The sequence below is a fragment of the Melospiza georgiana genome, chromosome 20 (assembly GCF_028018845.1).
Source record: "Melospiza georgiana isolate bMelGeo1 chromosome 20, bMelGeo1.pri, whole genome shotgun sequence".
Classification (NCBI taxonomy): Eukaryota; Metazoa; Chordata; class Aves; order Passeriformes; family Passerellidae; genus Melospiza; species Melospiza georgiana.
In genome coordinates, this window is record NC_080449.1 from 7,584,923 (window position 1) to 7,610,631 (window position 25,709).

General features: G+C 44.3%; 1 protein-coding gene across 1 annotated transcript; it reads left to right on the forward strand.

The window, feature by feature from the left end:
* The first annotated feature begins 64 nt into the window (after positions 1–64).
* NUP188 (nucleoporin 188) lies at positions 65–24,992 on the forward strand. The gene is made up of 44 exons (XM_058038368.1): positions 65–114; positions 1,952–2,006; positions 2,592–2,665; positions 2,887–2,971; positions 3,597–3,677; positions 4,086–4,130; positions 4,688–4,780; positions 4,898–5,017; positions 5,399–5,610; positions 6,044–6,158; positions 6,382–6,582; positions 7,242–7,331; positions 7,961–8,026; positions 8,571–8,690; positions 9,135–9,261; positions 9,385–9,540; positions 9,893–10,019; positions 10,635–10,722; positions 10,802–10,878; positions 11,033–11,147; positions 11,471–11,591; positions 11,787–11,853; positions 12,274–12,402; positions 12,556–12,689; positions 13,060–13,166; positions 13,989–14,195; positions 14,561–14,730; positions 15,010–15,079; positions 15,679–15,746; positions 16,334–16,529; positions 17,008–17,085; positions 17,430–17,515; positions 18,019–18,164; positions 19,278–19,459; positions 19,829–20,029; positions 20,665–20,757; positions 20,892–21,050; positions 21,254–21,391; positions 21,770–21,844; positions 22,516–22,725; positions 23,364–23,495; positions 23,631–23,701; positions 23,874–24,003; positions 24,151–24,992. The coding sequence occupies exons 1-44, from the start codon at positions 89–91 to the stop codon at positions 24,319–24,321; spliced, it is 5,214 nt and encodes a 1,737-aa protein (XP_057894351.1). The 5' UTR covers positions 65–88; the 3' UTR covers positions 24,322–24,992.
* Positions 24,993–25,709: the final 717 nt, after the last annotated feature.

Genomic DNA, 25,709 nt, shown 5'->3' on the forward strand with positions numbered 1-25,709 from the left:
CGTGTCGGGGGCGTGGCTTGTACGGCACCACGTGACACCGGCGTGGTGGAGGGAGGCAGCCCCTGGGTCACGTGACAACGGAGCGAAGATGGCGGCGGGCGGGCTGAGCGCGAGGTGCGGGGCCGGGGCCACTGGGGCGGAGGGAACGCGGGGGCAGCGTGGGGGAGCCCCCGGCTCTCGCTGCGGGCGGACCCCGCTCCGCGGGACCGGGAGCCGAGAGGGGCCGGCGGGGAGGGGGCGCAGCGCGGGGCCGGGAGGTTTTAACTGCGGCTAGGCGCGCGCCGGGCTGGCCCCGCCCCCGCCTCGCGCGCGCGGTGAGGCCCCGCCCCCCGGGCTGGGGGAGCCTCAGGGTCCCTGAGGGAGCCCCGGCTCAAGGAGCGCAGTGGGGAGAGACTGCCGGCATTTTGTGGCTCTTCAGTTCTGCCGTGCGGGATCAGGGCTGGGCAGCGCTCCCTGGAGCCGTTGCTTTGGTGGGGCCGGGGATCGGTCCGCGCTCCCTTCGCGGGGGTGCCCGACGGGCGCTCGGCCCTTCCCTGAGGCGAGGGGCGCTCCAGGGCCGGCTGCGCCTCCCACGCGGCTCCTGGGACGTGCGAGTCAAATCCACACGTGGAAATGTGTAACGGAAGGGCTTTAATGAATCCCGTGTTCAGTGATCATCTTAGTTCGGTGGTTTCGTATCTCCAGAGCACGTTTTTTGTCATTTATTACAACGCTTTATGTTCTGGAGTTTCCCTAGTGTCTAATTTTTATTAAATTAGTGACACCACTGTTACTCGTGGTCCTGTACAGAGCAGCTTTCCTTCCTTAGCTGTCTTGGAGCCTTATTGATGAGGGGACAACAAACCACGGTGTGTTTTATTCCCAGAGGGGGTTGTGAAGGAGTGAGCAGTAGGTGGGCTGGCGTTGCTAGGCTGGGACTGGGATTTGACAATAAGTGAAAGAAACTGTGCACGACAAATAAAGGCACTGATCTGACATGATCACCGAACCTGGGATTGATTCAATAGCTTCTTTCACATTGCTGTTCAATTCTTGGTAAAATTCTGGGCCTTTGGGTGCTCTGTGTGGCTGGAGAGGTTCATGGTAGAGAAATGCACACAACCAGTGAGGAATGAGCAGGGAGAAATTATACTGATGGGTGTGCTGCAAATAACAGATGTTGTCATTAAGTGTCACCACATGGCAGAAGTCACAGATGACTTTCACTGCCACAGTGAGTTATTTTAATAATGTTATTCTAAAAATAAGGCAATGAGTGTTCTTGTGTAGACAGTCTTTGTGTGGGGAGTTGGAGTGTTTAAATCCTCATTTGTAATGTGTTGCAAATCATAGTTTCTCTAAATTAAATACGCTTTTTGGCAAATATCTTTTCTCTGGGCTGTTGTAGGTAGACTTTTTGAATGCATGTGCCAGGGTCAGGGTGTGATCTGTAAATTTTTGTAGTGCAGGTTGGCTTTTCTACAGAGTTCTCATGAAGAAATGAGAAGCTGAGTGTATATATTCTGGTGCCTGTGTAAAGATGGTGCAGTTTTTCACTTCATACAATTTTATGCTCTGCTTAGAGTGGAGGATAAAACTGATGGAAAACTTTGTTTGAAGGAGAGCATTGAATGTAACAATAGAATATTGCTTTATGCTTTCATTTTCTTAGGAGCCTGACATGTTCAGATAGCAAAATCAAATTGAGCTGGTAACCTGATATCAATGTGAAACTTTGATGTGAATTCACAGGTCTTGCTGTGTCAGTTGTCACCCTCTCTGGGTTTTCCCTTGGTTTTTCTAGGACATCTGAAGCTCATTAGCTAAAAGCTAATCTTCCTTAAATCACTTTTCTCACACTGCAGTGTCATTTGCTGCAAGTTAATTGCAGGTTTGAAAAGTGTAAGCTAAATGGAAGGCTGGAATAACATTAATCATTAAAATACTCTCCACCTTTTCCTTGTGTTTGCAGGAGCAGCAGAGAATTATGGACAATTCTGCTGGGCAGATCAGCTTTAAGAGAACCAGTAAGTTCATTCCCTGCAGAGCAGGTTTGACCATCACTTCCTGGGCTCCATGGCCAAACACATCCTTTGTTCATCTCTTTGAATATTAGTGAAAATATTTTCTGCTGCTCTTCCTTCTTTCTCAGTGTGATTTTTGTTCCCATACCTCTGCTACTTGTTTATTCTTCCACTGCTTGTTTGCAGCTGCTGCATGAAGTGCCTGGAAGGGTGTATGGAAAAGGTGCTTCCTTTTCTGGAGCGGGCACAAGTGCTGCTGCCTGGATTGCCCTGGGGTGTTCATGTGTGGTACAACTGCTGCCTTATTTTGAGGGCTGGAGCCTGTGCTTTCAAGAATTTGCCCAGAATTTGGGAATCCAAATGTTTCTAAACCCAGTCCATTGCCTCCCTTTTCCCCACCTCCCTAGGAATGGGCAGTGCCTTGTTCAGTTCTGCCTCTGGAATTATTCTGACCCACAGACACCTGCCTTGTGTTGTTCCTGTCTCTTTGTGCTGCTGGAATTTCTTTGCTTTGCTGAAGTTTAACAGCTCTAATATGTGGTAGTGCACTTTGAGGAGTCTGTTCAGTGGTGTTTGGTTCTGTTTTAGGCCCAGATTGCTGCAGAGTTGAACAAGCACTGGCAGAGGCTGTTAGAGGGACTGTCATACTACAAACCACCAAGGTACAGTCAGTGCCTGATTTTAGACATGAATCTCTAATGTGGAGTTTCCTAGCAAGTAAAGAAAGGTTACAGAATTTTGTATGAAATATTGAGAGGTCACTGGGGAAAAAGCAAATGTTCAGTTTAAACTGATAGAGTGGAGAACTTTGAAATTATGCCTATTTAATTTTTTTCCTTGAGATTGCTGCCTTTTTAATGACTAAAATTTCTTTTCACTTTAGTACGACTTCAGCAGAAAAAATTAAAGCTGATAAAGATGTTGCTGCTCCACTGAAAGAGTTGGGTCTGAGAGTCAGCAAGTTTTTGGTGAGTGAAGCTGCTCTTGGATTATTTTTTATCCCTGGAATGCATTGTTACAGGATTCTGACACTGAAGTAACCTTTGTGATGTTGAGTAGAGAGAAACTTAAGGTCCTTCCAGTTCAAAGTAACCTAAAGGATGTTGAAGTCCATGTTGAGGCTCTAGGTCAAGCTTCCAAAGTGATGAGTGACTCTGAGATGCTGTGGTTTTCTTGGTCCTTTTCAGCAGCAGCCACCTGCTGTGGGTCTGAGCTGGATTCTTCCAGGAAAACTGCTCAGCTACAAAACTGATGTCCCTTAAATCAGTTGCCTTATTTGACACTCCTCTCAATTTACCTGCAAGGTTCTGTTTCTTTAAGCCAGAAGTTTAAAGTTTGGTGGCTGGTGGTACCTTTATTTAAATGGCTGATGCTCCTTTAGCTGGAGTTAAACTGCAGCTCAGTGACATTAAAGCTGGTATTTGGATTTAAAAGAAGTGCTGATTAAAGCATCTGCCTGGTACAAAAATATTCTTTTGGTATATTATTTGTTTTGAAGATAAGAGCTGCCTGAGTATTTGGAGAGAATCTTAATCTTTAATGAATTCAGCTGCCTTTTATTAATTTCAGATCATTTATCTTTCTTTTGTTCAGGGTCTGGATGAAGAGCAGAGTGTGCAGTTGTTACAATCTTATCTTCAAGAGGATTACAGAGGAACAAGAGACTCCTTGAAGGTCCATAGCTCCCATTTATGTTCTATTGACTCCACATCTTTCCTTAATAACAGTTGTTTTTTGATGCAAATGGTCACATGTGAATCCTAGTTTTGATTGGGAAATGGCTTTCTAGCTTTTCTTCTCTGGAGCTGCATCCAGGCTTATCTCTTCCTTCTTGGATCTCTGCAGGAACTCAGCTCCTCTCTCTGTCACAGGAATACAGGAAAGCTACAGATTTGTGAATGAGAGTGGAGCTGAAAAATAAATACATAGTTAAAAATGAGTGTTTTGGCTTTGTGCTTTTGGAATCTGTCTTTCCAAATGAAAGAAAATTTGTCTTTAATTTGTTTTTGTAATTTTGTGAACATATATTTTGTCAGTAGGTATTTCTCCAGTAGCTATTTTTTTGTCATTTTTTTTTTACAGACAGTTCTTCAGGATGAAAGGCAGAGTCAGGCTCTGATGCTGAAGGTTAGTAATTTCCATTTGTATTTTCTGGGGAAAAAATCTGTTGGCAGCAAACCTACTTTTTTGTGGAAAATCTTGAAATAATTTAAGTATTCCTTAAATAAAGGATGACTTTTATTTAGAAGGTGCTTCTGAATTGAGGGATGTGCATGTAGACTTGAAGAGGGTTAGTAATTGCTACAGAAATGCAGTTTTAGGCTTGATGTTAGGGAATTGAGCTGGGTAGATGTACACTGCCATATTTTCCAAAGCTTGCAGATTTGTGTGTCATGACAAGATTGATGATCATTTCTGACAGAGGGTAATAGGGGTAAAAATTTCCAAGTTTGCTCATTTAACAGTGTAATTATAGACCTGTCGTTATGGCAATGCTTGATTGAGTTCTGTGACGTTTTTTAAGTCTTGGTTATTTTCCCCAAATTCAGAACTGCTGGGTTGAAATTCCATCTGTAATAACTCTGTATTCCTGTGGTGAAGGCCTTGGCAGTGGTTGGGAGAGGGAGGTGGCAGGGACTTGGGCACTGTGCCAGGTTGGTATTGGTGACACTTTACATTCACAGCTCGCTGATTACTACTATGAGGAGAGGATCTGCATCCTGCGCTGCGTCCTCCACCTGCTCATCTACTTCCAGGACGAGAGACACCCTTACACAGTGAGTGCAGGACGTGATGCCATTGAAACAGGCTAAATATGGGAGCTCTGGGGTAATTCCCTGCTTGTGCAAAAAGCCCACATGCATGTGAGAAGTTGATGGACTTGTTTCTTTTAGGCACAGTACTTCCAGTGCGTTGAAAAGTTGGACAAGGAGCTCGTTCCCAATTACCGCAAGCAGTTTGAAGCACTCTACAAAGCAGAGGCTCCTACCTGGGAAACACATGGAAATCTGATGGTATTTTGTTTCTTACTATCATTTCTCAAGCTTATAAAGTTGTTTCTTAAATGTAGTGTATTGGAAAATATATCTGTACAGATGCAGTTAATCAGGACATCTAAGAAACATAAAATTTGTTTTCTCTATAACAGCATACACTTTTGCTCAGAGACAGAGTCTCCTGAAACTTAGTGTTCCTTGTAATAAATATGTGGAGAGCCAACAGAGCCATTTATGTGTAGTTGTTCATGATCTCTCTGGACCTAGAGTGGCTTTCCTTGCCATTGACACTGTTGCTGGCTGCACAAGCGTTTGAAATGCCTCCACACTTCTCAGTTTGTGACTGCTTTGGCTGCCCTGTGAGTTTGACATGTGATGGTGGAACTTTCCTTCATGCAGACAGAACGTCAGGTTTCCCGGTGGTTCGTGCAGTGCCTTCGGGAGCAGTCCATGCTCCTGGAAGTCATCTTCCTCTACTATGCATACTTTGAAATGGCACCTGAGGAGCTCCTGGCCTTTGCAAAGATGTTCAAGGAGCAGGGATTTGGCACGAGACAAACCAACAGACATTTAGTAGATGAGAGCATGGATCACCTCGTGGATCGTATTGGGTAAGTGTTGTGTGTATTTGTGATGTGGGTACAGAGCAAAACAATTGTTTTTCTCAGGAAAAAAATGCATTTATAATTAATGTCTGTTGTTCTGTGTGGGCCATGACTCAGAAGGGGGAATGAGAATCCTGCCATACCTCCTGATGGCAGAGAGTTTTAAAGGTGGAAAAGCTGTCTTCAAATTTCAGTGACCCTTTTTTGTCTGTTCAACCAGAAAAGGTAGTTCTGAAGATTGTATTTTTTCCTGTACCAGCATTTCAAGACAAAATTTGGATTGTGTGCCATTCATTTATTGTAATTTCTTATTGCTTCGAAGAAAGATGAACAAAGCAAACTAAAGCTTTTTGACCTCTTATAGTTTAAAAAAAAACCTCACCTGAATTCTCAAATGAAGTTACTGACCTATTTGTTTTTATTCTGCTGCTGCTTGTAGCTACTTTAGTGCTCTTATTCTGGTGGAAGGCATGGAAATTGACTCCCTCCATGAGCGTGCTTTGGATGACAGGACAGAGGAGCACAAGTTGGCCAACAATCAGCACATCCACCAGGTAAAGCACTGGCAGAGTAACCAACCCCTCCTCAAGCCTAACAATACAGAACTTATTGTGATTATCTAGACTGTGTCTGTAAACTTCTGGTCCTTGTGCTTGTTGGCCAAGTGTAGAAACTGGCATCCACATACCATGAGAAGGCCACAGTAAGCTATGTGCTTGTTGAGTATGAATTATTTTCAGATCTCAGTTATTTTGCTTTTGCTTTGTCTCTGTGCAGGAGATGGACAATCAGCTGCTGCAGTTAGGGGATGTCTCACATCATGCTCCAGTGCTTTTGGCCTGGGCTCTGCTCCGTCACACCATAAACCCAGATGAGTCCACAAACATCATCAGGAAGATGGGCAGCACTGCTATCCAGCTGAATGTCTTCCAGTATCTGACAAAGCTGCTGAGATCCCTCAGCAGTGGGGGCAAGAATGTGAGTTTCTTCAATTGTGCATATAAGCTTTTGAGGGTCTGACTGCTCCTGATGTACAGCTGTGATGGGAAGCAGAGACTGAACCAAAGTTCTTTTCAAACGTGCAGTAAAGCATGTTCTATCATCTTAGTCTTCTTTCAGTGAGGATCAGAAATTGAGTTGGAACTGTTATGTCCAGAGAACTAAGTAAAGCTTTGTTAAGCAAGGAACTACATCTCACTTGAGCAGAATAGACTCCAGTTAATCAAAGTTCTTGATTTGCCTTTATATGTGTATTTGCCATTGTGGATCTTGAGTATTGGATGATTTAACTCTGCACTATTCTCTGTATAGGACTTCAGTAAAATAAATGGTGTAGGATAAACTGTTTTGTAGATAGAAGCCTGTGAAAGCAAATCCTTTTGATTCCTAGAAGTGTTGAGTGCCTTTTTCGTTTTTTTTTTATTTTGATGCCTGCAAGGCATTTCTAGTGATAATGGTAATGGCAAGACTTCTACTGTCAGTGAAGTATTTTGTGTTAATATGGAGCTTAACTAATGACTGCTCCCTGTTTTGCAAGGATACATAAAAAGTCAGTTACTTGGTGTGTAAAGCAGAGTTACAGCATGTTTGTAATTCATATTTTTCCCATAACAGCCATGTTTATTCTGTCTTTGCAGTGTACTGCCAGCACAGCCTGTATGTGTATTTATGGACTTCTTTCCTTTGTCCTGACATCACTGGAATTGCATACGTTGGGCAATCAGCAGGTAAGCATCCAAGAACCTTTGCAGTTGTTACATAATTTAGAATTACCTGTCATAACTGATGCTAATTGCCTATTAAATTGTAATCCTGCATTTCAGACTGTAAATTTGAATAGCTTTATGCAAAAATGCATACTTTATGCAAATCTGTTATGCAAATTTGCTTTAAGCCAATTTGAAAGCTTTATGTGGCTTAGGGAGACCCAAATGAGTGATTTGCTGGTTTTCCTTCTGCATTTACACCATACAAATGTGGTAAACACCTCTACAGACTGGCAGATTAGTAATGAAAGTGCACATCATGCATTTGAAGTCCTATGGATGTGAAGCTAATTGGTGATCTGTTATTCCCAAAACAAAGGAAATAATACAAACTTCATTCTGAGTTAGACTGGACATTTTACAGCCCTCTGCAGATATTGTGGATGTGTTTGCTGTGGCCAGTTCATTCATTATGAGGAGCATGGCTTTAGGTTGTGGTCTGGGGTGGGAGTGTTGGGTGTGTTTTGGATCCTGGAAGTAATTACATCTTGGTGGAAATTTAAATTCCAAAAATGTGGCAGAACCTGGTTGGAACAAAATCCTCCTGTGTGAAGTAGCTTTGATTTTTTCCATCCTGTCTTCCTTTGTAGGATATAATTGATGCTGCATGTGAAGTTCTGGCGGCTTCCAGCATTCCTCAGCTCTTCTGGAAGACAGTGAGTGTGTTTGCTGCTTGTTTGACCTACCTTGTTTATAACTATGACCTGATAAAAGGTTCCCTTTTAGGAAAGGAACAGGCTGGTTGTATTTGGTGAGTTGGTTTCTAGGAGGGCCTGAGGAGCAAATGTTCATTTGCATCTATCTTTGATTTACTTTTGCCCTTTCCTGCTTTTTAGGTACAGCCTTGGCTTTACACTTGAAAAGGATACTGGAACGAGTTTTAATATAGGTGATAGTTGATAGCAGGGCTGGGGCTGCAAGGATTGAACTAACTGCTGGCAAAAGCATTGTGCTTATTTTTTGTTGTCAGAATTAGGATGATATGTAATGCCTTACAGTCTTACTTCTTGCCTTATACTTGCAGACTGCCTCATGCTTTAGTCTGTGCAAGTGTGATCTCCAGTCACTGGAGTGATACTTTTGTGCATGATTAATGTTATATGTACAGCTTAAAATAGAACTGTAACCTTGTGCTATACTGAGACCCTTTTAGCTTTTCTTTTTAGTAATAAGACATTTGTTCTCTGTTTCCACCTCCAGGAACCTACTGCAGGTCTGGGTATTATCCTGGACAGTGTTTGTGGGATGTTCCCCCATCTTCTCACTCCTCTCCTTCAGCTGCTCCAAGCCCTTGTGTCCGATAAATCTACTGCAAAAAAGGTACAGGATCTCTCTTGGTGTTTGGGAGATGATTTATTTCGAGTCAGGGATGACATGCTCTGTGATTCTTTCTTTCCATTACATGTGCTTATCTCAGTTGCAATCTTAGATAACAGACATAGGCTTTTGTCTAAGAACAATGGACATGGCTCCTTCAAAGTTGTGTGCTGTTGCAGGATGCTGTTTTCTGGCTTTTAGAAATATTTTCAGCTTTAATGGCTAAAGATTAAGATGCTAATTTTTGGGTGTTACTTATCTGATTCATTAGATGAGACTTGTCTGAACATGAGGGTTGTGTAATAATTTTTTGGTAGGGTTGATGTATTAGAAGGATATTGTTGTACACCTCAAGTAAACTTGCTTGATACTGGAAATGACCTGGTTGATAAATTTTTAAGGAGCTCTGGCTCTTTGGCTGTGTTGTTGAAGCTCTCTCTGATGCAGGTATACAGTTTCCTGGATAAAATGTCCTTCTATATTGAGCTTTACAAGCACAAACCTCCAGATGTGATCTCCCATGAGGATGGCACACTGTGGCGGAGACAGGCTCCAAAGCTCCTCTATCCTCTTGGTAAGGAAACTGCACCCACCTTTTCTTACTGAAATCCTTTGGGGAACTCAGCTCTTTCTTTACCTGGCTTCTAACTCATGGGTAAATTTGTGACTTTGTTTCACCTGCTTCTTCAATCTGTAGGACTAGGTCAGACAAATCTACGGATACCTCAGGGAACAGTGGGCCAAGTGATGCTGGATGATCGGGCTTATTTGGTACGCTGGGAGTATTCCTACAGCAGCTGGACTCTGTTCACCTGTGAGATTGAGATGCTGCTCCATGTTGTGTCAACAGCAGGTGAGACAGACTGGGAGTGTGAAAGAGAATAAATAATTATTAATTGGTGAAATTTGAGGTTAGTAGTAGGACTGAACAGCTCTAAGTGCATTTAGAGGAGCATGGAATATTATTCAGAAACCTGATGATGATTATTCTGTAAAATTCACTGCAAAAAGCCAAGAGCATGTAGTGTAATGAGATACACTTTAGATGAGGGAAAAGTTGAGATAGATAAACAAATGTTTTTTAATATGAGAGAGGGATGGTTTTGAATCATGCAGATATGTGGTAAGAGATATGTGCGTTGTTCCAGGCTTGATTACTGCTGAAGTACAATTTTGTATTCTAATGTTTGGTTTTCTTTATCTAGATGTGATTCAGCATTGCCAGAGGGTCAAGCCCATAATTGATCTGGTTCATAAAGTCATCAGCACTGATGTATCAATAGCAGATTGTCTTCTGCCAATCACATCACGAATCTACATGCTCCTGCAGAGGTGAGTCCCTGACAGCAGAGGTTCCTAAGCAGATAGAGTGACCTGAAGGATAGCTGATTACTTATTTTGCCAGGAGCTTTACAGGATGTGTGTCAGTGCTTGAATTCCCCAAGACTGGTGTTCAGCTCTCAAAACTGTTCTGGTTACACATAGGTTAATGTTTTGATACAGCAGAAATGCCCCCTCTTCTACTTCTTTCCTGAAAGGTGTGCAATTTTATCCCTTTAAAGGTAATTTTGATTAGTAGCTATATTTACATGAAACAGGGATAAAACATAACATTAGAGCAGTAGCTCACAGGTTTTAAAACAGTTGTAATTATTAACTTCTCACAGAGTTAACTGCCTGGGAATTGATGTTCAGCTGTATAATTATTGTTTGCTGTGACAACCTGCTGTCTTGCCAGCCTTGCTCTGGCAGTAAATTGATCTGACTCAGGTGTGAGGGGGAGGTGGCAAGTCTAGACTGAAAGTGCTGACTCTGGTGTCTGTATTTATCTGCTTAAATTTTATATATGTGTACTTCAGTGAGAGAGAAAGAAGCTTTTTGATTAAAAAACAGACTAGACCACAGGTGGCAGTGCTTTTTTTCATGCATGCTGTTTCTCTTTTGCAGGCTAACAACTGTAATCTCTCCCCCTGTGGATGTTATTGCTTCTTGTGTCAATTGCTTGACAGTCCTGGCTTCTCGGATGCCAGCCAAGGTGAGGAAAGGACCTGCTGGTGAGAACTAGTACATTTATATGTAAATCAGAGGGAGTATCTGTGCCTTTTCTCTTGCAGGTTTGGACTGACCTTCACCACACAGGGTTTTTGCCATTTGTTGCCAATCCACTGTCCAGTATGAATCACATGATCAGGTATTCCTGTTCCCCACCCCATTTTTTTTTTGCCTATCCAATTCATAACATGCAATAAAAACTTTTTGCCAGGGTGCAATCTCTGCACCTGACATCTCTCACTCATGTCACAATCCTGCTCTTCATGTGATGACCTCTCTTGCTCATTTCACAGTGCAGAGGGAATGAATGCTGGGGGCTATGGAAACCTTTTGATGAGCATGGAGCAGCCCCAAGGCGAGTACAGTGTTACCATCTCCTTCCTGAACCTGGTAACAACTCTTGTCCGGGTGAGTCCTTCTCAAGTGCTCTGAGCTGTTATGATTGAGAAGTGAAAGTGATCTCAGCCATGTCTGAGATCAGTCTCTTTGCAGCAGGGCTTTCTAAGTAATATGTGCTTAACTCTCCCTTCTGCACTGCTGTTTGTACTTTCTGTGATGTGATTCTTAGAAAAAAAACATTTTGACTTGTCTCAAGTGACTACAAAAGACTAGAAATTGCTTGTAAATCTGTGTTCCATGGTTTTCTCACACTTCAAAGACAATAAGAAATATCTTCCTCCAGAAGTGTCCTCCTTCCCCTCCTGGTTAAGTAACATTTCTGTTTCTCCTAGGGACAACTTGGTAGCACCCAGAGCCAAGGCCTGGTGCCCTGCATTGTGTTTGTTCTGAAGGAAATGTTACCAAATTACCACAAATGGAGATACAACTCTCATGGAGTGAGAGAGAAAATCGGTAAGGATGTTAAAGGGTGGGGGAGTATGAGAGGAAGGGAATAAAAGGGATCACCTGCCTTCTTTTTCTAGCAGCTATTTGGGATTTGCATTGTACAACTCCTGATATTGTTAGGTGCTGTGATTTGTTGGAAAATACAAGGAATGAGGCAAAAGTTTTCAAAAACTTGAGTAGTCCATTTCATCTCTGTTTTAGGCTGCCTAATTCTGCAGCTGATCCATGCTATTCTGAATTTATGTCCTGAAATGGATCCTTGCAGCAGGTAAGACAGGTGAGAGGTCTCACACCTGCACTAGCCTGGTTTACAGTGCAGGAATCACTGTCATCTTGTTTCAGTTTTTGAATTCAGATGACTAGGAGGGAGCTGGCATAGCTGTGTAGTTCTGGTTTCAGCTGTTTGCTGCATTTCTGAGTACAGGAAGGGTAGCAAAAGATTAGGGACAGAGCAAATCATGTTGGTTTCTAGAACTTCTGGTAGAAAAAAGAAAAGAGCGCGTAGATTTCTTGGGACAGAGTGTCATCCACTTTCCTGTTTGGTGTACTCTGGTGAAAGTAGAAGGGAGAGTAAAGCAAGGGTCAGTGGGGGTGTAGAAATGAGGTTACTTTGTGGTAGTTTTCTAAATGCAATGTGGCAAAATGCCTCAAGTGCTCCTGCTGACACTGTCCTGTGTTTGTGTTACAGCAATGCCCCCAGCCTGCAGTCCTTGTGCATCTTCAGCCTGGCCAACACAGAGGCAGGGCAAGCTGTCATTAACATCATGGGCATTGGGGTGGACACCATTGACATGGTCATGGCCTCCCAGTCCAGCAGGTGAGTGGGGTGTGCCTGTTGGGGCAGCTTCTGTGTGCTGGTTCTGAGTGAAAATGTCTTGTAACTCTGATGGAGTTTCCTCTGTGAATGTTCTAAAATAATAAATGTTGGTTGTGAGCACAGTTCCTTACTTTGGATTCTCTTTGGACACAGTGATGAGTCCCAGGGCCAAGGGCAGCTGCTGATCCAGACAGTGAAGTTGGCATTCTCTGTTACCAACAACGTCATCCGGCTGAAGCCCCCGTCCAGCGTGGTGTCACCCCTGGAGCAGGCACTCACTCAGCATGGTGGGTGCTGCCTGGGGCATCTGCAAATGGCACTGTGTGTCTCATCACAAACACTGGTTAAGGTTTCCAGGTTACAAAAAGTGGTTCCTACTGATGGGAGGATGCCTCTTCTCCCTCCTCTAAGGCATTCTTCCCCTCTGGGACAGCTTTTAAAGGATTATTCAAACATGGCTTATTGTTTGCTGCTTTGTAATGAGGTTATTGTAATTACAGAATATACTAAATCGGTTGCTGTTAATGCCTCTGGCTAGACCCATACCATGTTCTTTTGGGAGACCAACTTAGTTCTCATCTTCTGCTGTGGAAATCATTTGGTAAATAGTTACATCTTGTTGTTTCTTCTCTTTCATTTTATTTGTGTTCTCTCCAGGTGCTCATGGGAACAACCTTATTGCTGTCTTGGCCAAATATATCTACCACAAGCACGACCCTGCACTTCCACGCCTGGCCATCCAGCTGCTCAAACGACTGGCTACAGTAAGATAAGACACATCAGTGCTCCTTTGCTTCTCCCCTTGTGACTAATTCCACCACTGAAATTTTTTCAAATAATCTCCTCGGGCTTTTTTTGTATCAGGGAGCTTAGTGCAAGTCAGTTGAAGCAGGGTGGACTGACATCTGTAAGTTAATGCACATGAAAAATCATCTAAAAGATCCTTTAGTTTTTTAACGTGATCTGCTGTTTCAGGAGTCACTCAGCACTCACTGGGAGGCATCCCATTAGTGGGGGTTTTTCTGCAAAGTATTTGTACCTCCAGTTATTCTCTTCCTAATTTTTGATCAACTTTCTCTAGTCACACTCTTAAATACAATTCCTAGACCTTCCTACCTGAAACCTTCCTACCACCTTACTGAGAAGAGTATCCTATTTAAGTTTTGATTGGGACCTTTCAACTTTTAGACTTCTGGACTTGGTAAAAATTGACTTTAGACTTATGAAGTCTTCTACACTTATTCTTTTTGTCTGCTAAACATCAGAATATTTGTAGCTTTCTAAAAGCATAGAAATCCAGATATTGGCTCATTTATGTCAAGAAATACAATTCCAAAACTGTTTTTTCCTTTGTCTTTTCTATTTCTTTTGTAACCTTTGAGAAATAGGTGAGGATAGAGTAGAATTGCTCAAGAGGAAAGTTTGGATCACTTGTCACATTTCTTCCTGCTTAATGACAACTTACTTTGATAGATTCATAGATCCAATATTAAATATTTTTGAGTTTCAATACAATCACCTTTTAAGCATTAAGCATTGTGTTCAGCATGTTTATTTTTCCCTCTGGTGCTTGTTCCCATGGGCAGGTTGCTCCCATGTCTGTGTATGCCTGCCTGGGCAGTGACGCTGCTGCCATCCGCGACGCCTTCCTCACCCACCTGCAGAGCAAGATCGAGGACATGCGCATCAAGGTCATGATCCTGGAGTTCCTCACAGTGGCAGTGGAGACACAGCCTGGCCTCATTGAGCTGTTCCTCAACTTGGAAGTGAAGGATGGCAGTGATGGGTCAAAGGTACAATAGCAGATACTTGCCCAAGGACTCACTGGCATTTTTTTTTGTAACCCGATGTGCTTAATGTAAAGATAAATGCAGGTTGTGCTTGTGTTTAATGCGTGTGGTGTTATCCCAGTTTTGCTTTTTCCTATAAACCAAAGAGAAACTTTCCCCAGTATTTCAAGGCAGATACTGAGTTAGCAACAGAGCATCAACAAAGACCAAGGGTGTCTGTGAGCTGCTCTCTTCACTGCATGTGCTGTTCTTTTAGCAACCTTAAAACACTCATTCATGACACTCTGGCAATGAGAAAGATAAAGATTTGTGTACAGTGGGCAATATAGTTCTCCAGCATTATATCCTCTTGTTTCCTTTTGCTTTAGGAATTCAGCTTGGGGGAGTGGAGCTGCCTCCAAGTGGTGTTGGAGCTTATTGACTCCAAGCAGCAGGAGAGGTACTGGTGCCCTCCCCTCCTGCACCGCGCCGCCATCGCCTTCCTGCACGCGCTGTGGCAGGACCGTCGTGACAGCGCCATGCTCGTGCTGAGGACAAAGTGAGTGGTCAAGGCATTTCCCTTCCTCTTTTCCAGAACACTGTTTCTGTGGTTTATCAGACTTTTCAGGGACATTTGCATCTTAGGGTGTGGTGAGGGTACGCAGTGTGTGGGCTTTGAGTGTGGAAGATGAGAAGCCCCAGTGTGTCAGAATCAAATATATTTCTGCTTCTTTTATACAAAGCTAAATAAACTTGTATTTATCAAAGCATATTAAAATGCTGCTAGGCACGTGGCATGAGGGAGATAACTGATAATACTTTTGTTTATGTCTTTTAGGCCAAAGTTCTGGGAAAATTTAACTAATCCTCTCTTTGGGACCCTTCCTCCGCCTTCTGAATCATCAGAGGTGAGTTACATCTAAACAAAATGGATTTATGTACTCCTCAGAAGAGGTTCTAAGTGATGTGTGTGGCCATTCCTTCTGCTTCCAGCTTCCTAAAGGGAGCTGTGACCAAGTGGGTTAAACACAGGCAGAAGATGAAGTGAATGCTGTCTGGCTTTTCAGAGACTGGGCAGCCATGAGCTGCCTTTTGAAATTCTCTGCTATTTATTCACATGTGAAACAAAAATAGCTGTGTGGCAGCTGTGGTGACACTCACTGTAGAAGGTGTGTGTCTGAAGTGTATCCATAATCTGTGCTCAGGCTGACTGGTATCATGGAGGAATTGATTAGGTTCTTGTTCTTCCTTTCTGTGAGAGTTATTTCCTTCATTCTGAAAGCCCTGTGCTCTCACTGAAGAGTTCAAACTCTGAGCACAGTATTCTGTCCCTATTGTCACCAGTCTGTGGTTAAAATGGCATAAGTATTGCTATTGTGGGAGAAATAAGTCTCCTGCAGAACTGGAGTATCAGCCAATCCCAAGTGGATGGGTAGGGATCATTTCAGTTACCCTGTAGAACTCAGATTTTGATTTTTTTTTTCCTTTTTTCTTTTTTTCTTCGTAGCTCAGTGTCTTGGATACCTGTGCCTTAATAATGAAAATCATCTGCTTGGAGATCTACTATGTTGTCAAGTGAGTCTTTGGTAGTCTCTCCTTGATCCCTGTACTTGTTAGTTATCTAAACTGTGTGTGTTAACTCTTGATACACCATGTGGCCCTATGTGGGCAAAACATTTGTAATCCTGTGAAAATCTGGGGGTGATTCATGAGCACATGACAAACATTGGAGATTCTTGCAATCACTAATTGCAGAAAGACATTACAATTTTTCTGCAGCCTTTAGGTGGGAATGTATCAGTATTTTCCTTGTATCCTGAAATAAGAATATACAGTATTTATTAAAACTAATTGTCAACTAAACTGAATAAACCTGTAGTGGTTGAATCACATTTAGTAGTTTTCTCCCACTTGATTTTCTTTCCTGAAAGTAACATCTGTTTCATATGTTGAAAAGTCAGGATTAACTAAAATTTGTTTTAAAAAAATTATAGATTTTCTTCAAGGATCATGTTTTTCCTTCATATTTGATGCAAAAAGTGAGATTCCCTGCACAGGTCAAATATGTGGAATAACATTCACTTGCAAGCTGTGTCCTTGACTTTCCTGAATCTCAGAAGTATATTTTCTGACCCAAGAATAACTTCTCTTGCTTTGGCCAGGGGCTCACTGGACCAGTCCCTGAAGGACACTCTGAAGAATTTCTCCAGCAAGAAGCGCTTTGCCTACTGGTCAGAGTACGTGAGGTCCCTGGCCCAGCACGTGGCAGAGACCGAGGGCAGCAGCTGTGCCTCCGTCACCGAGTACCAAATGCTCATCTCAGCCTGGAGGATGCTGCTCATCATCTCCACAAGCCATGTAAGGGCTGCCTCCTACCCTGCATGAGAGGCTGAAATGAATATTTTGAGCAGTACAATGTCAGCAGCTTCCTAGAGCCAGCTAAGCAGAATTCACTGTTTTTCCTTTCAGTTTTGTTGTGTGTGTGAGCACAGTACAGGTTGGTGTGAGCATGGTGCAAGAGGTTAGAGTGGGTGGTGTTTTGCTGTTTGATCATAATGAGCATATTGCCCTCTCAAGGAAGGAGGTAGTAAATAATTTTTAGAGGGTTTCTAAGTAATTTTGCAACCTTGACAAGCTTTTCCTGTGTCGAGTGCAGCAGGGATGCACCATTAAGCAATTAGTCATTACCAGCTTCTTGTCAATGGTAATGTAGGACTGAAGTGATTTCTGTAAAACTCAGCAGTTATAATATTGATGGATTCTTAAAGTAACAAAACAGTAGACTGATTTTAGCACCTTTTGTTGTGCTGATTGATCTTTATCTTTGTTGATTTAGGCTGATATCATGCATCTGACTGATTCTGCAGTTCATCAGGAGTTGTTTCTGGATGTGCTAAATGGCACCAGGGTTTTGGTAGGTGTCATTTCCTATTGGTTCTTTCATTTCCTAATTGCTTATCTTCTTTGCACTATTCCTACAGATGCTTGTAATCTTAGGGTTTTTAGATCCTGTGAAAATGGGCTGAAACAGAGTCTCTCTCTCTCTCTATGAACTGATGAGCTGCTTAAATCTTTATTTTGTATGTGTCATTCTTGTCATTACTAAATGACTCTGTGAGGGTCCTGGCTCTGGTCCCCTCAGTTCTGCTAAAGAACAAACCTGGTCATTTGGTGCTGGTGCTTGGGCTGAGCATTTCTGAAGTGTTTCTTTCTATCTGAGACTGTTCGAGCTGTAACTCTTCCTGTACTTCTCCTTAGCTCCAGGTTCCCATGTCAGTGCCCTGTCTGCAGCTGGGGTCTATGCTGTGTACCCTTCTTCTGATCCTGCTCAAGCAGTGGAAAAGGTAGGTATTTTGTTTGGATATTTTTTAGTCACTGCTAGAAATAAAAACTTTGGAGGTCATGTTTAAATAAAAATTTGGGAGATTATGTTGAAGTGTTTTGCTCTAGTGAGAATCCCTTAGTGATCTGGGGAGAAAACTGAAGCCTTATCATGGAATTCTCTTTTGGCATGTCAAATGTCTCTTGGTTGTTGCTGAAATTGTGAGAAACCTGTGGTAGCAATACAATTAATTTGGTTTCCTGCTTGCTGGTGAGAAGTAGCAAAAGAGCTTTTGTGATAGTTAGTCCTGCTTTCTCACTCTCATTCTCACAATGAAGGGAAAAAACATTCTCTCATTCTGTGGAATGTCTTTAGTGAGATCCAGATGGTGACTTAAACTTTACTTTCAAGAACTGCTTATGTTTTTAGGGGTCATATAACTTATGATCCACACAGCTCATTCAAGCCAGTATATTTATTGAGGGATCTTGTCTAATCTGAAGAGCTCTCCCTTTTTGTTGTCAGCGAGTTGAGTTCTGTGGATAAAATCATAAACTCCTTGACGCAGATTCTGGAGGGAGTACTACAGGCAGATCAGCAGATGATGGAGAAAACCAAAGCCAAAGTGTTCTCAGCTCTTATCACTGTTCTGCAAATGAAGGAGATGAAAGGTGAGGTGGTGCATGTGCAGGTGTTGAGGTGCCAGGGCTGAACACTCCTTACCCCCAGCATGTGCAACATAAACACGTGGTGCTGGTAATAGTGCAGGGTGCTGAATGTAGTCACCAGCCTGGGGGACTTCTCTCCTCTTTTCTTCCCTTCTTTAGCTAGTTTTGGAAAGAGGTGAGGTTTATCATTCATTCACTCTGTCCATGTCTTCCCTTCTCTTTTCTTTCCCTGACAGTAACCTCTGTTTGATCAGTTTAGTTCCTGTGTGTTTTTTGGAGACAGCTCAGTGGATGTGTAAGTCAGGCTCTCTCAGGGTGACTGTAGAGCTTAGATTCTGCCATGGATTCCTAGTTAGAGATAACAAAAGACCCAAACACAAGAAAGAGTACATTTCTGTGGTTTGTTACAAACCACAGAAACCAGTCTGGTCATTGTCGCTTGTGGGGCCTCTGGCAGTGCAGTGGCACTTGAAGACCCTCAGTGAAATCTGGGCAGTATTTCTCTGTGCAACACATACAAAGGCAGCTGTGATTAAAAGTGTGTCAGGTTACTTGTCTGTGTTCCTTGTCCCATTGCTTTGGCTCTGCAAACTACTTTTTGAAAAATAAGTAGTAAGTGGAGGATTGGTTTAAAGAAAACAATTTTAATTGTTTTCTTTGCTGTTGAATTTGAGTTTCTAATCATGCTGGTAAAAGGTGGGGCAATTTATTATAGTGGTTTTGATAAGAATGTAGTATTTATATGGATTCACAGACCATGGACTGCACCCAGTCTGCATAGGCTGATACCAGCAGTCTGGAGCAGTGGGTGGGAATTGCTGTGGTGGAATAATCTGTCCATAGTAGTGCTTGATTTGTGTTTTGACATGTCATGAGTTTATATGACTTTGTATGACAAAATCTACATGGTTTTGTTACTGAGATGAATATAATCCCTTAATATGTACTCCTAGACATCTAACTCAGTCACAGCTGCTCTCATTGTTTTGTAGGTTTTGAAATGAGAACAGAATCAATGCTAATTCCAGGAAATGTGGCTCAGTGATGTTACCAGTTAAACTGGAAAGCCGAGTCCAAGGCCTGTGTGTTAACTGGTGTGTGTTGTGTGTGTCACAGTGAATGACATCCCCCAGTACCCCCAGCTGGTGCTGAGTGTGTGTGAGACTCTCCAGGATGAGGTCATTGCTCTCTTGGACCAGACCCGGCACAGCCTGAGCGTGGGCGATGCCGCGGATGACAAGGACAGCATGGAGACCGACGACGCGTCCCGCGTGAGGCACAAGGACCAGCGAGATGGGGTAAGGGGCTGCTCCTCTGCTCTGCAGGCTTGTCTCTTCTCTCTAGATAAGCCTTTCATGGTGCTTGGAACAGCTTTCCTTTGTAGCCTGCTGCCTTCAGAGGAAGTTTCAGCAGTTTCTATATCAGAATTTTCTTGGCTCACATCAGTCTGGGAAGTTGGCTGTTGCTGCCTCTTTTTCAGGTGTGCACTAAAAGCATTGTTATGAGTGCTGATACAGCCAAGAGGTGTACAGAGTATAATGTGAGGGATACCAGGAGCCTTCATCTGTGATTCTGAGAATGATTGAACTTTAGGTGGTGTTACTAAATGCTTTTGAGATTTTTCTTGGTACAGCCCTGTACCTACCTACCTTTCCTTGTCACTGCAGGTGTGTGTTCTGGGTTTGCATCTGGCTAAGGAGCTTTGTGAGGTGGATGAAGATGGAGATTACTGGCTGCAGATTACTAGGAAAGTCCCTGTGCTTCCCACCATCTTTGCTGCACTGGAGATCAGCCTGAGAGTTAAACAAAACCTTCACTTCACAGAGGCCTCGTTACATCTGCTGCTGACCTTAGCAAGGACTCAGCAGGTGAGAGATGCAGAGAAGTGAGAGTGCATGGCTGTACACTTTAAATAAGAGAAGTCTGTCTCATTTTTTATCTCATTATCCTGTCTGTAATGCAGCTGAATGATGAGCTGTAGATAAAGGGATATTTTTTTGAGATTGGCAAGCAGCAGGTCCTGTATGTACACCTGCTTAGTGTGCCTTGCATCCATAGTGGGATGTCTGGGAAAAGCTGAGCCAGCCAGACCTGTCATTTAGAGCAGGCACTTTCACTGAACGGATTCTGCAATGCAAATACTCCTCATTAAACCAGCATTGAGTGTTGGAACCTGCTTCTTCATTAGTTTTAATAAAGTGTTACTTATCTATTTCAAATTCAACTTATATGGGGCTTTAAGTGAAAACAAGGTTGTTCCAAGCCCCTTTGCAAGGATTATGTACATACCAGAGCAGGTGATAAATGGAATTTTGAGTACAGTTATGCAGGTTTGATTTCCCTTTTCTTGATGTTGAACTTTTAACAACACAGAGGTGTGTGCAGATGAAAGTTCTGTAAAAGGGTGGTGACAGTGCAAAGAACTGAAATATCTGCTGCAGCACAAGTCCCTTCAGTCTCAGAGAGCAGAGGCACAGATTCCAACTGCAGTCTGTTCTTGCAGGGAGCAGCAGCAATGGCAGGAGCTGGTGTCACCCAGAGCGTCTGCCTGCCCCTCCTGAGCGTGTACCAGCTCAGCACCAATGGAGCCATCCAGGTGGGTGCTGCTTCCTTCACTCCAGCTGGGGACGCACCCAGAGAGCTTCCCATGCCCTCTCAGGCTGTGGCTGGAGGCTGCCAGAATGGTGTGGAGGGGAAGTAGTCACTTGTTTTTGTGTGTGATTTGTTCAGACTTCTGCCTCATCCCGGAAATCCCTGGATGCTCCCTCCTGGCCCGGGGTCTATCGGCTCTCCATGTCCCTCATGGAACGTCTGCTCAAAACACTCAGATACAACTTCCTGACAGAAGCTCTGGACTTTGTGGGTGTCCATCAGGAGAGGATCCTTCAGGTGTGTCACAAACTGCCTCTGTGCTTCACTTGGCTCCTCTGTTCCAACAGCAGTGGAGATGGGTCAGAAAGGGCAAATGCACTGAGAAGTCACTGCTGCCTTGGGCAGGGTTACAGTGGGAATGTCTGTGAGAGGAGGATGGGATGTTACCCCATCTGTCCCTTATCTGCCATGGCCCTGATTTACTTCTCTCTCCATCCCAGTGCCTGAATGCAGTACGGACTGTGCAGAGCTTGGCCTGTCTGGAAGAGGCTGATCACACTGTTGGCTTCATTCTTCAGCTCTCCAATTTCACAAAGGAGTGGCATTTCCACCTGCCACAGCTTATGAGGGACATGCAGGTAGGAATCAGGATAATACATTGCCTTGGAGTGCAGGGGTTTGGTTGTCTGAATGGCACAATATCACTTTGTTATTACCACTCCTTTAATGGGAATTACAGCTGAGGTTATTTAACTGCCCATTCTGTCAGTACCTGGTCTCAAGTAAGGAAATACAACTGTTGGGAAAGAAAGAAGTGGTAGCTTGGTAAAGTAAATTGGGGAATTCAATGACTTAATTTCAGTTCTTAGTGCCAGGTGATTTCAAGAAAATACTGGGAAATTAAGAAACTGTGTGGATCCTTTATGATCACAGTGCTATGTTTGGATTTTCTAGCTTCCAGCAGTGGCAGTGAATAGACAGGGTTTGAGATTTCTCCCTGACTTTATTTCTTGCAGGTGAATCTGTGTTACCTGTGCCAGGCCTGTACCTCCCTCCTGCACAGCCGTAAAATGCTCCAGCACTACCTGCAGGTGAGGATCCTACACCAGACTTCACCATGCTCCCTGTTAGAAGGGGACATTGATCATTATAAAGAGTCTTGGATGTTGAATGGATTATTGATACACTTCATGGTGATTATTGACACTCATCTGTAGTTAGAATTTGCATTTTTCACAGCCAAAAAAAAAAATGCTGAGATTAGTCTGGACTCTGAAAGCCTTTGGACTGTGTAAAGCCAGTCCTAGATAACCAGCAGCCTGTGCTGAGTAGCCTGCTGTTACAAAGAGACTGCATTGCTGTAGGACTCTGGAGTGCCATTAGTTAAGCCACTGTTGACCTGGTGTCCTTAATTTGATTTAATTTGTTAAAGGGAGATAGTTCTTGTTCTTGGGACATCTTCAGATGCACGAGGTGGAGATGATGCATTGCTGCTGCAGAGTTCCTTCAGCATGGCTCAGGCTTGGTGTGTTGATCATTCTTTTTCCTGAGTGTGGAATCCAAACAGCCTCTGCAGCTGCCTCCCTGCAATGCAGTGTCTCCCCAGCCCACACCAACTGAACACTCTCAGCAAGTGACAGACTTTGGGTGCCTTATTTCCTCATTCTCTTTGTTCACAGCAGTTTTTTTTTCCTCCAAACATTTATCTTAGTGTGAAATAATCCCATCTGTATCCAAGACTTTCTCTTTGCTTTCTCCGCAGACAAAAAACGGCGACTCCCTCCCATCCAGCGTCACTCCCCGCGTGCAGCGCAACCCCCAGGCCTCCTCCAAGCCCCCCAGCCCCGAGTCAGAGGCAGCAGAGCAGAAGGCCCTGCTCACAGTGCAGTACAGCCTCCTCAAAATCCTCAGCAAATCCCTGGCTGCCCTGCGCCACTTCACCCCTGATGTCTGCCAGATCCTCCTTGACCAGGTGGGTGCTCCAAAGGGGAGTTCCCAGCATTTCCAGGGATATTCTGGATGTTGTGTGCCCTGCTTGATGCAGTGACCCCACCTGTCTGCTGCTCTGCACGGAGCAGGAAGGCAGGAGAGAAGGAATTTGCTTTGGGAATCAGGCACTGCACAGTGGGAAGGGAAGACTTGGCTGAGCTTTTGTGTGATCTACACAAGGCTGTGTGTGTGACCTTACTGGAGCAGACAATAACCCAGTTGGGTTGTACCTTCAGTATATCATTCTACAGGAAAAATCATCTTGTCACCCTCCCATGGTGGTGTGATCCAGTGCCTGTTCTCCAGGTTCAGAAAGGGAAGGTTTAATCCTTGATTCTGGCAGTGTCCTGCTAAGTGTTGGGTAGGGAATGTCCTCCTGGGCCCCTGGGAGCAGCCAGTACTTTGGTGTGCCAGTGATGGCAGCTGTGAGAGGAGAGCTATGGAGTCTGATTGTGCAGGACACTTTATTGCTCCAGCTGCACACCTGAGACTTGGGAAATTATCACAGTGCTTCTATTTTTCCATATAAAAAGTGTGAGAAGGGACTGGGTATTCCTGTTCCTATGGCAACACCATCCTCATGGCCTCCTGGGTCTCACTTCTCTTTCTGTTTCTCCACAGTCTCTGGACCTTGCTGAGTACAATGTGCTCTTTGTCTTGAGTTTCACCACACCGGCCTTTGACTCGGACGTTGCACCTTCCTTTGGGACCCTCCTTGCCACAGTCAACGTGGCCCTGAACATGCTGGGAGAGGTACTGGCCCTTCCTGTGTCTGGGGGCACAGCAGCTGCAGTGATCCCAGAGTGCTCCTTCAGCTGACACTCTGAAGAGCATGAGCAGTTCTTTCCTATCTCCTGTCTCTAATGCCTGTCTTTTTTTCCCTCAAAGATGGATAAGAAGAAAGAACCTTTCCCTCAGGCTGCAGGGCTGAATATGCAAGAGGGAACCAAAACCCTCAAGTAAGTTTCCAGTTACTTGGTGTAGCTACAGCCAAGCAGCAGTCCCAGCTCCTCAGATCAGAACTGAAGTTTAGAAGCATTTGTGTATCTTTGTACATCCCTTAACTATTTGACCTGGAAACCAGAGTGTGCTGACCTTTTAGCTGATGCTGATGTGTGTTTCTGTGCTCAGGTCTCTGCTGATGTTTACAATGGAGAACTGTTTCTACCTGCTGATCTCGCAGGCTGTGCGGTACCTGCGGGACCCGGCCGTGCACCCGCGGGACAAGCAGCGCATGAAGCAGGAGCTCAGCTCGGAGCTGGTGGGTGCCTTGTGCTGTCCCCTCCCTGCTCAGTGGGCCTGTGCTGCCATTCCCCAGCAGCTCTGAACAGCCTCGGGCTGCTCATGGTGCCACGTTCCTGTGGGGCTGTGGTGGAAGGAGCTGACTTGCTGCTCTCTTTGCTTGCAGAGTACGCTGCTCTCCAGCCTGTCCCGGTACTTCCGCAGGGGAGGTCCCTCTTCCCCTGCCAGCGGGGTCCTTCCCTCTCCCCAGGGAAAGTCTGCCTCCAAGCTGGGTCCAGAGGGGCAGGAGCCCTTGTTCCAGCTGGTGCAGGCCTTTGTGCGGCACGTGCAGAGATAGATCCCGTCCTGGCCCTGCCTCCCTTGTCAGGACCTGCAGCGGAACAATTCCCATCCACCACAGAAGGCGTCACCTTTGGCAGAGCTGTAATGAGGACTGGGAAGGGAGGGAGGCCAGGTGTGGGCAGTGGTGTCACCTGAGCAGAGAGATCCCATGGAACTCTTGCCACCCAGGAGCAGAGTGAATGTAAGGAGAGCCCAGCTGGCTCCCCATGACCAGCCCACGTGCACATTCTGCTCACCCTGTCTGCCAGAGCATCCTGGCTGGGTACAAGCACTGAACAGTCAAAACCTTTATTTTTATAGCTTGTACCTCAGCTGGGGAAGCTGTGGCTGGGTGGAGGGAGGAGATGCTTTCTGCTGGGCATTAACTCTGCTCCTAACACAAGGTGCAGCCTGCATCTCCTGTGTGGAGTCCAGCTAAGGCACACCCAAGGGATCAGCCAGCAATTCAGAGACCATCTTTCTACTGCTATTTTTGTACTGAATGGTTCCAGGCACGATGGTGTATGTGTGCTCACGCCTTCCCTGCACCCTGCAGTCTGTGTGTTGTGTGTGTTTCTGAAGAGCAAGGCCTCACTTAAGGTTTTTACGTCAAAATTCCATTGCTCCAGTCTTGCAGTTTTTTGTAACTGTGCCCTATTTATACTGATATTAAAACCTTTATAGACAGCAGTTGTGTTCATGGGTTTGTGTTGGACACAGCAGCAGCAGTTCTGCAGTGTCTGAGTGGTAATTCTTTGAAATCCCAGCTAATGTTGTGACTTCTAAGTGACAATCCAGAGGCTGTCTGAAATGATTGTAATTAGAGGCTGATTCCCTGGGTTCCCCACACCCACTCCCTTTCTCTTACTCTCCTGTTGGGGAGCTCGTGGGAGGTTTGAAAGGAGCAGCACTATGAAATACTCCTCAGGGATGATTCCCCTGCACACTGAAGGTGCAGCATGTGGTGTAGCTCCAGATCAACAAACTCTTTGAGGTTCTGAGCTCAGTGTGTAGTAATGACAGTAAGAGAAAATCAGTGATTAGTGCTTAAAATACAGCCTGAAATCTAGACAGACTTATCTAAGCTAAGAAATCAAATTTCAGTGTAGCTGTGAGCTAATAACCTACCAGTTCTTTCCTAAATAGACACTTGATTGCTTTACCAGCCAGAACCTTTTTAATTTCAATAGTTTTAAAGAGACTAGAGCTAGAAAATGAGATTATCTTGCTTTGAGGTTGTTTGGGCTTTTTTACCTTATAAGCTTAAGTGCTGGCAATATCCTGGCACATTTCTTTGATCTGGTGTTGCATGCCCTGAGGGCTTTGGAGAGATTTGAACTGGCTGCAAGTAAAGTCTTAAAGTAGAAGGGAGAGGGGCCTGTGGGGTGGTGTGACAGTCCCAAA